The sequence below is a fragment of the Esox lucius genome, chromosome 12 (genome assembly GCF_011004845.1).
Source record: "Esox lucius isolate fEsoLuc1 chromosome 12, fEsoLuc1.pri, whole genome shotgun sequence".
Classification (NCBI taxonomy): domain Eukaryota; kingdom Metazoa; phylum Chordata; class Actinopteri; order Esociformes; family Esocidae; genus Esox; species Esox lucius.
In genome coordinates this window covers 13,234,913-13,249,589 of record NC_047580.1, presented here as the reverse complement: position 1 = coordinate 13,249,589, position 14,677 = coordinate 13,234,913, and the positions used below count along the sequence as shown (strand labels likewise).

General features: G+C 45.0%; 1 protein-coding gene across 6 annotated transcripts in view; it reads left to right on the top strand.

Moving 5' to 3' along the window:
* Window positions 1-3,894: 3,894 nt before the first annotated feature.
* The window catches only part of vps13d (vacuolar protein sorting 13 homolog D), a 57,383-nt gene continuing 46,600 nt past the window's right edge, over window positions 3,895-14,677 (top strand). For all 6 annotated transcript variants that reach the window (XM_020051612.3, XM_020051611.3, XM_034296179.1 and 3 more), the window contains exons 1-16: window positions 3,895-4,544; window positions 5,046-5,260; window positions 5,487-5,564; window positions 6,043-6,233; window positions 7,341-7,421; window positions 7,499-7,615; window positions 7,692-8,532; window positions 8,802-8,969; window positions 9,133-9,263; window positions 9,367-9,433; window positions 9,560-9,730; window positions 9,914-10,044; window positions 10,191-10,323; window positions 10,772-13,054; window positions 13,199-13,350; window positions 13,544-14,656. In XM_020051612.3, coding sequence (XP_019907171.3) covers window positions 5,164-5,260; window positions 5,487-5,564; window positions 6,043-6,233; window positions 7,341-7,421; window positions 7,499-7,615; window positions 7,692-8,532; window positions 8,802-8,969; window positions 9,133-9,263; window positions 9,367-9,433; window positions 9,560-9,730; window positions 9,914-10,044; window positions 10,191-10,323; window positions 10,772-13,054; window positions 13,199-13,350; window positions 13,544-14,656 — 5,754 coding nt within the window. In that variant the 5' untranslated portion in view covers window positions 3,895-4,544; window positions 5,046-5,163. The remainder of the gene's footprint in view (window positions 4,545-5,045; window positions 5,261-5,486; window positions 5,565-6,042; window positions 6,234-7,340; window positions 7,422-7,498; window positions 7,616-7,691; window positions 8,533-8,801; window positions 8,970-9,132; window positions 9,264-9,366; window positions 9,434-9,559; window positions 9,731-9,913; window positions 10,045-10,190; window positions 10,324-10,771; window positions 13,055-13,198; window positions 13,351-13,543; window positions 14,657-14,677) is intronic.

Below are 14,677 nucleotides of genomic sequence, written 5' to 3'. Positions count from 1 at the left end.
TTACTTAAACTCTTCACATTTTACATTGACTTAGCATGTTAGCAATATCTGAGTGGCTATGTCGTTGACTGGCCCGGCATTCACATTAAAAAAGATCTGTTCACTTGAATAATCCCAGGTCCCACAACGCTAGAGCTGGCATCCATATGACACCATAAAAGGAGGGGCAAGGATGGATGTTTGCAGGGTACATATTCAAGACAAGCTGTTGGGTGGCATGAGGTTATTAGATTTGATTACCATGCAAATACATAGTATATCATTTTTCTTTCATAATACCTTCAAATTAGCAGACTAGCTGAGGTAATACACAAGGAGATAATCACTCCCATACTAGCTACGTAACTGTCTAGGTTTTTGTTTGAAAGGATAATGCAAACTGTCCTGTTATTGTTATGACAATAAACGCATTACATAAGTACTTAATAAAAAACATGATGTCCGTATGACCTTATTTGTGTTCCACACACTGAACAGCAGGCTGTTAGAGAGCGCTGGTGAAGGGGAATGAACAACACTGTGTTACGTGCTGTAGAACAACTGGATGGTGTACAGTTCAACCCTGTGGGCACGGACACACAAACAGAGCAAATGGACACAGTGGCTTGTGATGTCAGAACAGAACTCCAACACAGCACGGACAAAGACTAGAGTTTAGGGAGGTTGAAGCATCCTGCCATTGTCTCTCCCCTCACCCCCTGTGCCATACAGTCGGGTGAGCAGCCACACAAAAAGGATGGAAGATGAGGCTGAGGAGGGGAGGAGCAGAAAATGAGTATTCTTTCTGCATCCACTGAATTCCTGTTGTCGCCATGGTTACATGACTGGAGGCCAGTTTCGTTGGAAGCCAAAACTGCTACTGAGGATGAGCTTTAAAAAATGCTACGTCACTGCTCCCTCCCTCCCCCTCCCTCCCTCCCTCCCTCTCTTTATCCTGTCTACTACACTGGACCTAGGCACAGAGATAACAAACAGATACATTATACAATTGTGAATATTGTTATGATTCTATAAGACAGAACTTCACTAATTCTAATGCCTGTGAATGTTTGCTTCCTTGTTACATTAATGCTTTAAACCTCTCTGTTATGCCAGTCTGTAGAATCCCATCTGAAAAATGTGTCCACCATCCCACATCTATTTAACTGACCTTGCAGCCTTCATTGTGGAGGCCTGCATGGCAAAACTATGCAGAGAACATAAGAAGTAATGTTACACCTTGAGTGAATTGAACCATATGAATAATTTCTCTGTTGCCCAGAAAAGGGATTGGAGTAACATGAGGTTCTGAACACCGTAACAAAAGCTTTGATAATGTTTACAGCCACAGCACAAATAAAGGACAAACTACTTGGAAGATGTTTATGTCAAAATCCTTTGACAACACTAGTGCTCCGTTACAGTGCCAATGACTGAAATCCGACTACACCACAATCCTGGTGTACCACGCAACCAACAAGACCATTCCTATCCTATACAATGCTAATGTTTCCGTAACTGATGCACCTCTGCTAATGTTTCTGTAACTGATGCGGGCACCCGTGTTCAAGTGTGGTTAATGGAACAACAGGTTGCATACATTCACGCCTGCTTTGTGCTGAGAGGGAGGTGCTTCGTGTAGGAAGGGATCCCAGTGCCACAGGCTTTAAGCTTTTGTTGCATAGTATTAAGTGGGTCACGTCACATAACTGGCAGCAAGGCGAAGCATGAACACGATGAACACAAAATAACGTAATGCAACCATATAATCAAATAATCTCAAATATCACGTCAAGAAAATCACAGGGCTACTGTGATAGGACCGCTATGTGTGCGTGTGTGTTTGAATGTGCAAGCGTAGTAAGGGCAATACCAATCCATTCCCAGTAGGGCCTGTTTTGGTGAGAGGGGGCCTTCCCTCTCACCCTTGCTTTGGCCTCTGCAGTGTCCAGATGTAGAGTCAGGTCCGTGAGCTGGAACAGATGGCCCTCTTTACCACTGTGGACCTGCTTTGGATTATGTGGTGGCACGGGGGGAGGGTGGGTTCGGGCGGGGGGGGGGGGGGTTAGTGTAGTGGGAAAATTCCCATCTGTCAGGGCCTAATGCTGCTGGATGTTGATTGGTATGTAAGATGGGAAAACAATTGGGGGGTACGCCTGCAGAACCTGCTGTAGGGGAGCGCGTATATGGTTATTACCATAGAAATGTTGTAATAGTTTTATTCCATTCTGTGGTCAACACACTGTTTACACTTATCTGTAGTTCTAAGCCTCTGCACAACACTATTTTCTCTTCCACTAAATGTAAAATAATAAACCTGTCCAATTTATCAACAGAAACATTGCTGGCTTTGAATAAATGGAAACATATGCTATATAGGAAGCCTTAGAATAGAATACTATTGTAGTAGGAATTTAAGTTACAACTTTTACACAACTATGAAGAGTAAGGAATCAAATCATGTCCTTGCGAATCAACTCAGGCCAAGGAAGTGGGAAATCTTTTACATTTAGTTTTTGTGGTGTTTGTGTTCGTGTGTGTGTTTGAGCGTGTATATGTGAGTGTGTAGATGTGTCTGTACTTGTGTATCCACTATAGCAATCAGATTTGTGGGGTCTGGATTTCTCTGTGCATATAACAGGTCTGATTAACTTTTGGATTATGTCCAGCTCAGTAACAATACATGGGGTTTGACAGACAGTGATGCCAGTAACGGAAGTCATTGGTAGGTGATTTCCATAAATATTGAGGTAGCGTTGATCATGGGAATCAAATTAATATGGTGTTAGTCTAGACTTAAAAACTGCCCTGAGATTAGAATTGGCACCTGAAATGGCATTTTTGTAAACCAATATAATGTAACCAGCAGCATAGACACTGGCCACTATTTCAAAGGAATGTAGCACACTGCTCATGTGTATTTTTCACTTCTTCATGCAGTTAACAGTACATTATAATATCAATAATATTTAACATTTTTAAAATGTCAATCAAACAATATTTGAAAGAGCAACATGGTAAACTGAAATAACGAAATTATTCAAGGCTTGCCTTGTTCTACAAAGGTGTCCTTAAAGATTTAAATGGACATCCTTTCATCGTGCTTCTGAGTAGTGGTTTTGAGGACTTGTCACCAAATTAAAAGTGGAAGCAAATTTTAACAAAAGTGTAATCGTGTTCTATAAATATCCCATCACATGCTGTCTGCTTTGCTGACTCATTAAGCTACAGCTCCTGTTAAACATACCTCCCACTGCAAATTCAACTTCAGCAAAAGATGGATTTTGTCAACACAGTGTTCTCGTTATTTGAACTTAGTTTAACACAACTTCAATCACTTTGGCAGTTTGGTTGAATACCTCAAAATAAATCATTGCCCAATGTTTTTGGTTTAGTGTAATTACATTTGACCATTTGAATATACCACTATATTTAATCGGACAAGTCAGTTAAAAACAGATTCTTATTTATAGTGACAGACTGGCAACTAGCCTAATCCCTGGAGGAAAAAGAGCTTATTGGTACCTGATGTTTTGAAAGCTAGAGCGTTGTTTGATATGCTGGGTATAGATCAGTGAAGCTGTGCTCTCTGAAGTCACTGTACACTGGCAGACAAATGGCACCCTCTTGTGATGAAAGCTAGATAGCAGGATAACAAAATTAAATGAATCGACACTGGGCAAGCATATAATTTTAATTAACTGTTGATCAATTAACAAATGCAATGGTAGGTAAATGGTCTCAAATATACATTATCCCTGAATGTTCTATTCCTAACGTCCCCAAAGGAAAACCTACGAGATCTATTCAACTTCCAGACACTAGTGGTCCTCAGCGGTTAACGGTGCATGAGCTCTCAAATGTTTTGTTTTTGTCACGTGACAGGAAAATCCCCGTTGGAGTTTTGGCCAAACAAGGAAGCAAACCCAAACAGCTAGTTGGATGCGACTTTGCTGACAGCTAGTGTAGGTGAAGTGTGGAATTAAAATATAAACACACTCAGTTAGTTATCGTAACCTACAGTGGCTTCAATCCCTTTTGCAAGTTTCATCACGTTTAGCAAGGACTGCATACTTCCTTGCTATATCAGATTAAACGAAGCCGGCCTGGCCAGTTAACTAGTAGTACTGTACAGTAGGTACCTAGCTAAATATGTTAGCTAGCTCTAGATCTGTCTGTCGGATAGCTTACGCGTTAGTGACGACGTGAGTGAGTAGTCCGCATTCCCGGACTGTATTTTTTACTGTAGACTTGTCACTTTTGTAATACACTCTGACTTTGATTTGTGTCCTAGGTAGCGTAGCATATTAGATTGCTTGTTCGGTTGTCCACCTAGTCACTTGTCATGCTATGTTTTTTAATAAAATGCTAACTGGTTAATAAGCTGACGTTAGGTGGCTACTGTACAGTACTGTACTGCAGTACTGACAAGTTAGCGGCTTTAGTTTTGTACTTTCATTTTTCTCATGGGTGTTTTAAACATTGGACTAGCTTCCTAGCTAGCTACTTTATTCCGTGAAATGGGATTAAATCACTTTAAAATTTAACTAGCTGACTACTTGAAGGTAAGTGATATTTTCAAAATTAAGTTATATACCCAGAACTTGTGCGCTAACTATGTAGTAATCTAATTTACGCTGGCGTTAACCAACATTATAATTAGAAGCTGTTACTGTTGGATAGCTAGTTGTAGTACTGTAACGTTGGTTGTCAGACCGAAAGAGAAACCATACAGAAGCGTCTGTCTCACGATCCTGTGACTACTTGTTCTCATGAGCCTATTAACCAACTAACTCTAAACCAAACTACAGTCCAGTTTACTGTATTGTAACGTTAATTCAAAACATGTTTTCCATGTTTTGTAAAGTTTCCATTGCTAGGTCCTTACTCCTGTCCTTTTGTACTAAGGTTAACATTACTCTGCTGTCAAAACTGCTTGATCTGATTCTTGTGAGGAGCATTATCAGGGGTTGGTTCAATACGTGTTGATGCTTACCAGTTCACTCTAGAATGAGGCATCAACTCAGGCTGTGTTAAAGATTTGTGTCTTCATCTTTTTTTGCCAGATTTCAAGTTATTCTGGAGTGAATCCAAACACCAAGATTCCAGACTTTTTCATCAAAGATTTTCCCCCACACCTTCCCTGTTAAACCCCTCATCTCTCCCCCTACTTGACCCTTCATTATGTTGGAGGGACTTGTTGCTTGGGTACTGAACACATACCTAGGCAAATATGTCAGCAACCTAAATACAGACCAGCTCTCCATAGCCCTCCTCAAAGGTACCTTGTCTGTATGTTCAGTGGGCTCTACAGTGACGTCATCCTTACTCTTGCTGTCATTGAATATAACAGTGCTTTGTTCGTGCCAAATACGCTATGGGACCCGAATCTTTGCAGTATACAATATAGAATTATATTTATCAGAATGTGTCATGCATTGACTCTAGCTGTAGCATTGTTACTGAAATTTTGGCCCACCTGTAACCCAAAACCCTTGTCTTCACAGGAGCGGTGGAGCTTGAGAACCTCCCTTTAAGGAAAGATGCCCTTCGAGAGTTTGATCTTCCCTTTGAGGTCAAAGCAGGTAAATAATCAATCAAAACGCATGACTGATAATAGGTTGTCACTAATACATTTACAAGAACTATAACACAAATACTCCAACTTAATATGCAAAATGCATTACAAGCAGAGCAGAAGATTGAAAGGATATCTAAGACTGGAAAAAAATGCATATTAAGGAAAAGGAAATACATTACTTAACATGCCTTTCTTCCAATCTCACCAGTGTTTCATGTTAGACAGGGTCATTGGGATGATGAGTGTCAGTCTCTGTCATATTGATTAGTTTAACAACAGCTTAAAATGTATTTTAATTCACTTAAAATTTCACATGCAACAGCAGCAGCACAATCCATTTCACACAGTTCATTGCATTATTTGATCTGAGCCATTGTGTTGGTCTATATAATATCTCCACTCAGATAAACAACTGTAGCATTGTAGTACCATTCCGTAGTCCTTCTTGCAACTGTAACGTACATTGTGCTTGTGCTTTCTAGGTTTCATTGGGAAGATCACTCTACAGATCCCATTCTACAGACCCCACAGTGACCCATGGGTCATCTCCATGTCCCAGCTCAACCTCATCGTTGGTCCAGCCCGGCCCCAAGAGTTCGATGAAGCAATGGAGAGGGAGGCTGAGCTTGAACGCAAGAAACAGCTGCTCAAGGCACTTGAGGACAAATGGAAGGTGGGTGGGATGAACAGTGCCAAGAGTCCTGGATTCACTTGTCTGTAGAATGGATACATGGAGTGTAGGTATATATACAGTGGATATAAAAAGTCTACAGACCCCTCTTAAAATGCCAGGTTCTTGTGATGCAAAAGAATGAGACAAAGAAATCATGTCAGAACTTTTTAAACCTTTAATGTGACCGATAATGTGAACAATTCAATTGAAAAACAAACTTTGAGGGGGAAAAGTAAATAATAAAAAACTCACAATAACCTGGTTGCATAAGTGTGCACACCCTTAATGCTTTGTTGAAGCACCTTTTGATTTTATTACAGCACTTTTTGGGTAGGAGTCTATTAGTATGGCACATCTTGACGTGTCAATATTTGCCAACTCTTCTTTGCAAAAGTGCTCCAAATCTGTCAGACATCTCCTATGCCCAGCCCTCTTCAGATCACCCCACAAATGTTCAGTTGGATTCAGGTCTGGGCTCTGGCTGGGCCATTCCAAAATGTTTATCTTCTTCTAGTGAAGCCATGCTTTTGTGGATTTGGATGTGTGCTTTGGGTCGTTGTCATGCTGAAAGGTGAACTTTATTTGTGATTAATCAGAGTCACTTTAAATGATATGCAGGTGTGTAATGACTTCTATTTAACATGAGTTTGAATGTGATTGGTTAATTCTGAACACCGTAATAAGAAGATGTGCACACTTATGCAATCAGGTTATTGTAAGGTTTTCATTTTTCCACCTCGAAGATTTCAGTTTGTTTTTCAATTTAATTGTTCACATTATAGGTCACATTAAAAGTGGAAAAAGTGCTGACATGATTTATCTTTGTCTCATTCTTTTACACCACAAAACCGGGCATTTTCACAGGGGTGTGTAGAGTTTTTATATCCACTAAATATATATGGCTGCATTGCTGCTCTTTAAATTCCAGTCACTTATGCAAGATCTAGTCTTATAAATGTGATCATTGATCAATGTTGCCTCACTTTTCTAATAATTTTATTGTGCTGTGAAAGCGTCCGCTATCCAAGTGCTGAAAGGCACGGTCCAATGACCGGGTTGAGGCACTCTCCATTGACCGTTAGTACTTACTAACATGTGTCTTTGCAGAGCGAGTGTGAACAGAAAGGAGAATCATACTGGTACTCCATCACTGCCTCCGTGGTAACCAGGATTGTGGAGAACATTGAGGTAATTAGACATTTCATTGAAACCTAGACTCGCATGTAGACTCCTAACTGACTTTTTCCTCCGGGTTTTCTCTTCAGCTAAAGATACAAGGTGTCCACTTGCGATTTGAGGATGAGCTGACCAACCCAGGGAAGCCATTTTGCTTCGGAGTCTGCATCAATAATGTGTCCGCACAGAACTCCTCCATTCAACCAGTAAGTAACCAGTTGGTCATAGCTGATTGACTCAATGTAATTTTGGCTGTTCAATCTAACACTTCCTCCTTTACAGGCACAAAAGCTAATGCGGCAAAAGCAACTAGAGATTGATGATTTCAGCGTCTATTGGGACACGGCATCTAGCATGCTGGGAGATCTCCCCACCAACCAGATCCAGGAGGCCATGACCGAATGCATGCAGAGCCGAGAACACCAATATATCTTTGAGCCTGTATGTGCCTCCGTGCTGCTGAGGAGGAACGCCTCGAAGGAACCTCTGAGGTCACGCAACATTCCCCGTATTGAGGGTCAGGTTCAGCTGGAGCCTCTGTCCCTGCGGCTCTCACAGGTTCAGTACCAGCAAATCATGGCGTTCCTCAAAGAATTGGACCGCCGGGAGAGAGAGATGCTGTTCCGCCAGTGGAGACCCAAAGTTCCCGTCACCGGAAACTGCAGGCACTGGTGGATGTTTGCCATCCAAGCCAATCTAAATGAGATCCGAGAGCAGAGGCGGAGGGGGAACTGGGAGTTTGCACTGCAGAGGGCGAAAGACGCGCAGCTTTACACAAACCTCTACTTCAGGAGGCTTAAAGGACTGCCCCTCGACCCTACCGAGGAGTATGAGTTGGAGAGAGTGGAGAATGTGCAAACTCTGGAGGAGCTGCAGGGCCTGAGGGGAGTTGTCCACGACTGGTTCCGCAAACAGGAGGAAATTGCAGAGAGTGTCAGAGAACCGATCGCTGAGACCCCACCCCCGTGCTCCCCCACCGGGAGGTCCATCCCCAAGAGTGGGAGCTCTGGTATGATCCAGTACCTGCAGTCGTGGTTCCCTGGCTGGGGTGGCTGGTACGGAGCATACCCCAATACAGGCCAAGATGAGCTGCTACAGGGCCCTGGAACCTGGGACATCCTGGGTAAGAACACACTGTATTTATTGCCGCAGTCTGTGCCATGACTTGCAAAGCAGGATATGGGACAATACTTAAAGCAGTATTTGATGCCACTATTGTAGACACAAAAAAATTGTTAAATGTGCATAAATCTGGTCATGTCATTTCTGCTTTAACCAAACACTTGGCATGTTTCTCAAATGCAGTGCAGGTTGGCCATCTTAAGCAGTAGGATTAAATACTGGTTGTTGACAGTCTTCTCAGGCATATCCCTTTATCTGTCCCCTGTGTAGAAGAGGACCTGTTTGACCCCCTGGAGGACTCTCAAACACTCAACACGTTCACCAGGAGGGATAACCTGTTTGCCCGGCTGGAGTTCCTGCTCGAGAAAGCTTCCGTCAAATTGTTCCACCAAGATAAGTTGGGAGCCGAGAGTGGCGTCATTCAACTCGAGTTCTCAGGTACATCACTAGTGTGTCTGAAATGGCCCCAAATCTAGTAAACGGGTTGTGCTTGACCTGAGCCATAGGGGAATAGGGAGACATTTCCTATCTGCCTAATATATGGATAAGGTGTGATGATGAGAAAGGGTTTACACTGAGCGATGCTGTAATGTCTCTTCAGGGGTGAAGGTGGGCGTGGAATCTCTGCCCCGCTCTGAGTCCTCTCTGTTGTCTGTCAAGCTGGGGGGCCTATTCCTCCGGGACCTCACCACCCAGGGCACTATATTCCCCGTCCTTGTCTCCCCCAAAACGGTAAGAAAGCCACAGCACATGGCCCTTCCTGTTGAGCATAGATTCAATGTTTAACCTCTTTCATGTACAGCATATTAATGTGTCATTATTATCTCCAACAAAGGACAAGGTTGTGGTTGCCATAAACCAGCCTTTTGGCCAGCCGAATGGTGCTGAAACGAGCAGTTCAGGTGAGTGTTTGACATATTCCGAACGGTCCAATCACTTATATCTTGTTAAGTGTATTAATCATCTATAACATTCAAGTAATTCAAGTAACTGAATATAAAATAAATGTAGATATTTTTGTTTGGCAGCACCTAGCTTGGCACCCCCTGTGTTTGAGATGATATATGAGCGCAACCCGGTCAGATGTAAATTTGAAAGGAGACTGGAGGTGAACACTAGTCCCCTGAACATCATCTACAACCCTCAGGCAATTAAGAAAGTCACTGAGTTCTTCTACAAAGGAAGAGTCCACACCTCAGGTAGGAAATATATCTGCTGTATATAACCACCTTATAGCAGCTTTAATTGCTTTCCATTTTGTTCATAAAACACTAACTCACTGTGATTAGTGGACTTTGTTTCAATTGTAGCCTGTATTAAAAGATGATTGAACATTTCCATTTTCTGAAACAGTAAAATATTTAATAAATATTTGTTTTCAGGTTTTGGGTACCAGTCAGAGCTGGAGGTTAGAGTGGCAGAAGCTGCCAGGAGGCAATACAACAAGCTGAAGATGCAGACCAAGGCAGAGATCAGGCAAACCCTTGACCAGCTTCTAGTGGGAGAGTTCATTGTAAGAACTTATTTGAAGATATTTCTCATTGCTGATTGATCTTGTGATTGAGTAAAGAAAAATTGGTTTTAAATCGGTTTCAATGCTTATTGGTATACTGAGGGTGTGTATATGGTCTTGTGTTTTTTATCTGTTTCTTTTTATAGGAGAACAGTAAGCGCTGGACCATGAAGCTGGACATCTGTGCACCCCAGGTGATCTTCCCAGATGACTTCCAGTCAGAGGATCCCATGTTAGTTGTTGTTGACCTGGGACGGATTCTTCTCACTAATTCACAAGGTTAAATGAGCTTGCCTCTTCTTGCTACAACACATTTGAGGCAAGAAGCTTGCCACAAGACATTTGATACACTTGGGAATGTTTGCAAATACAACCCCTTTTCCCAAGAAGTTGGGACGCTGCATAAAATGTAAATAAAAACAGATTGCAATGATGTGCAAATCATTAAACTTTTTTGAAATGTGTTGCTGGCATCAAATTTAAATGGGTGTGTATTTTTCCAAAAATAATAGCATTTCTCAGTTTCAACATTTGATATGTTGTCTTTGTAATATTTTCAATTAAATATAGGGATACATTATTTGCACATAATTGCATTATGATTTTATTTGCATTTCACGCAGCGTCCCAACTTTTTTGGAAACAGGGTCGTACAAAGAAAAGAAGGATTATTTCAGATATTCTGCATCTGTTTAAAATATACAAATTTGTCCTTTTTTCTATAAAGATGACACTAAAACAAAGTCAAAGAACATTCAGGAGGGTGGCGCAAAGGGGGATGAGTGTAACAGTGATGAAGAGTACCAGACTCCACTGGCCACACCCCCAAATTCTCCACCCCCTGAAATGGAGACCGAGTTCAAAGACCAGAACAAGAGCTCCCAGCTTGCAAGCCTTAAATCCCTGGAAGGCGCCCAGGCCTTCAGCAGAAACCTCTACGAGAAGTACTCGCTCTCCTTCAAAGACCTGCAGATCATGGTGGGCCACTACAAAGACAACTGGAAGCACCTGCAGGAAAGCGAGGTGGGGCCCACCCATGTGGTGGAGAAGTTCAACGTGCTACTGGAGCTGGAACAGAGGCTGCGCTACACCTCTGACCCACAGCTCCCTGGGGCCGTTCTTTCCGGGACCCTGCCGGACCTGAAAGTCCATATCAACCTGGAGAAGATGACTGCCCTCAGGAGTTGCCTGGCCCGGCTGGGCAGTCCTTCCGAGGGGCAGAAGGGTCAGGAGAAAACGGAGAGCGCCAAGACGCCTGACCCCTCCAACCTCCGCCATGAGAAGATATTCCAGCGGGAGGACAACCAGTCGAAGTTCCAGGGCTCGGCCAAGAACCTAACCCAGAGCGTGATGACTCTGGAGCAGCACACAAGAGAGGTCCTGGTAGAGTCCCGCCTCCTCCTGGCCGAGTTTAACATCAACTATATGCAGCTGGGCGTAGAGAGCAATGGACGCTATATCTCAGTCCTTAAGGTTTTCGGAACAAACGCCCACTTTGTGAAGAGGCCTTATGACGCAGAGGTGTCCCTCACAGTCCATGGCCTCCTGCTGGTGGACACACTGCAGACCTATGGCTCCGACTTTGACCTACTAGTCGCCTCCCACAAGCACCTGAGCTTTGATGTGCCTACAGGCAGTCTCCGAGAGAGCCAGCCATCCTCCCCTGCCGGGCCCGAAGTGCCTGGACACCCTCCGCTTCAGCGAGACTGTTCCTCTGGCCTACTCTTCGACAGATCTTCCCCGTTCAGTTCATTCCTTAGAGACCAGGAGGCCCTTATCAAACTGGAGTACCAGTTTGTCAGTTCTGACTGCCCCTCCATGAACCTGGATAGCTCCCTCCAGGTAACCACCATGCAGGTCAACAACCTTGACATCATCCTTAACCCAGAGACAATGGTGGAGCTGCTAAAGTTCCTCCAGAAGTCTTTCCCCAAGGAGGAGAACCCCATTCCCCAACAGCCATCTCCGCTTTCAGCAAGCTTTGGCCAGGAGGGCCTTGAAGAGGCCTACCAAGCTACTTATGACCAAAATAAGGAGCTGACGGTGGAGATCCACCGACTCAACCTGCTGCTGCTCAGGACCGTGGCCACAGGCACAGTTCTTGGTGGTGAAAAGAAGGGCATAAAGATTGCAACTGCCAGCATCAACGATACCAAAGTCAACGTGTCCATGGGCAGCCGGCTGGATGTCAATGGCTCTCTTGGTTCAATGCAGCTGGTGGACCTGACCCAGGAGGGTGGCAGGAGCCAGTTTGTGGTCAGCATCGGCAACGTGGAGGAAGACCCCTCTGCAGCCGGAGGTGTAGCCTTTTTCTGTGGCACTGAAGGAAACCCCTCAGAGGCGTTGAACTTCCGACTTCTGGAGCGTTCCCAAGGGGAGTGCTCATTGACACTACAGATGGCATCGCTCCACTACAACCACTCAGCCAAGTTTCTGAAGGAGCTGAGCCTCTCGGCCAATGAGGTGGAGGATAACTTCCGCTCCATGATCAGAACAGCCGCCACCAAAGTGTCCACGGTACTGGCCACTAAGACAGCAGAATACAGTGGCATGGTGTCCCTGTTTGAAACACCGTCGCGACGCTCCCGGAACCCGAGCCAAGGACACTGGACCAACTACCAGTTTGAGGACGTGGCGGATCTGAGCGTGCAAGAGGAAGAACCCACCATAGACTCCTTTATGGTCAAGCTGATCCTGAATGTCAGTATTGAGTCACCCGTCGTGTCCATTCCCCGTAAACCCGGACATCCAGAGCTCCTTGTGGGTCACCTGGGGAGCATCACCATCCAGAACTTTGTTGCCGGTCAGGACTCTGAAAGGGAGAGGCTACAGGTGCTTGTGAAGGATATTCGTCTGTACTCTCTCAATACCAGTCACCTTGTCTTGCGGAAAGTACCTAGAACAGAAAGCACCTCCTCTAACCAATCACCTTCCCACAATGGAAGTTTGAATCAGGACGAGCCACAGTTTACCCGCCATGACTTCTTTGAATACCTGAGTCAGGGAAAAGGTGAGGAGAATTATTAGAATTGGAAGGGGGCATTTCTCTTCTATTCCTGTCAATTATTTTGTGTTTTAGGGTTGCTGTGTTTTAGTTTAATACAGTTTTACTTGTTAGGATGTGCATGAATTCTTCCTCTTTTCCGTCTTTTAGCCTTCCATATTCTGAAAGACACCACTATTCAGTTCACCCTGGAGAAAGTTCCTCCCATTGAGGACACTCAGTTCAACTTTCTGACCACGGATGAGCCCTTTACCAGTACAGGGTTACTTCGGGTGGAGGGCAAGTTTGTCAATGCTGTCCAGGTATACTGTGCTCATGTGTAGCTTACCAATAATGTCAAATAGGTCCATTGTCCTTTCTTTGCATTTTAGATGTAATCATATTTCCTGAATTGAACAAAATGTTGGTGTAATTTTTGTTGGGCTTGCAATACTTTTAGTTTTTAGAGATATGCAAATGCACGTTTTTAAAAATGTTTTTGGACTTTGCTTTCAGGTCTTCCTGGCCAAGCCTGTTTATGAGCAGGTTTTGCAGACACTGGAAAACCTTACCCTAAGTGAGCCCCAGAAAGTGTCTCCCAGCCAGCCTCCCACCCCACCTCCCCCCACACCCTCCTCCACTAAACCCCACCGATTCCCAGACCCGCAGGGTGGGCTCTTTGCCCGGGACCCCCCGCTTGTTGGCCTCTCCTACGCCTCCTTGTCCAATTCGCTGTCGTCCCCTAAGCCCCTGCAGTCCCATAGCCCCCTGATGCAGCCACCCTCCTTCACACAGTTAAAGGCCACATTCAGGGTGGCGGAGCTCCAGGTGCAGCTGAGTGCGGACCTCAGCCAGGGCTCCCAGGGGCTGGTCAGCTTGCGCTTCCAGGACCTGGAGGGTGACTTCAGCAAAGACCACCCCCACTGCCTTTCTGTCCAGCTCACACTGCGCTCGCTGCTCATGGAGGACCTCCTGGAGCAAAACCCAGATTCCAAGTACAAGCATCTCATGGTGTCCCGGGGCGCTCCCAAGCCCTCCACCTTCAGCCCCAAGGAGTACCTGTCCCAGTCATGCCCGTCCGCATCTAACGCCCTCTACCCTGAGATGCCACGCTCGTTGCCAGCCCACATGGAGGAGGCCCAGAATGTCTTCCAGCTGTACCAGAGGCACCCGACCACCCCGTCCTCTGCCAACCGCAAGAGCGGGCCCAAAAAGGACCCTGCCTGCCCCAGTACGCCCCCGCCCTCCCCCACCCGCCACACTCCTTTGCCCCACCCGCCCGTGTCGGACTTTGATGAATCTTTAGTTCACATCAACTTGCTGCTAGTGGACCCGTGCCACCCAGAGTTTCAGAGCCGCTACGGTGGTGTGGGGCGGAGCATAGATGTGGACTTCAACTGTCTGGACGTGCTGATCACACTGCAGACCTGGGTCGTCATCCTGGACTTCTTCGGTATTGGCTCTACAGCCAACAACCACGCAGTCAAAGTGCCCTTGGCTTCCCCTCAGCAGCCCATGCCAGGTCATCCTCTATTCCAGCCAGGGAACCCACAGGATCTACAGGATATTTACCCAGATATCTGCGAGGAGGACCTGTCTGAGGTGGTCAACACCAAGGTGGATCTCAAGGTACAGCCTCAATTTACGGTA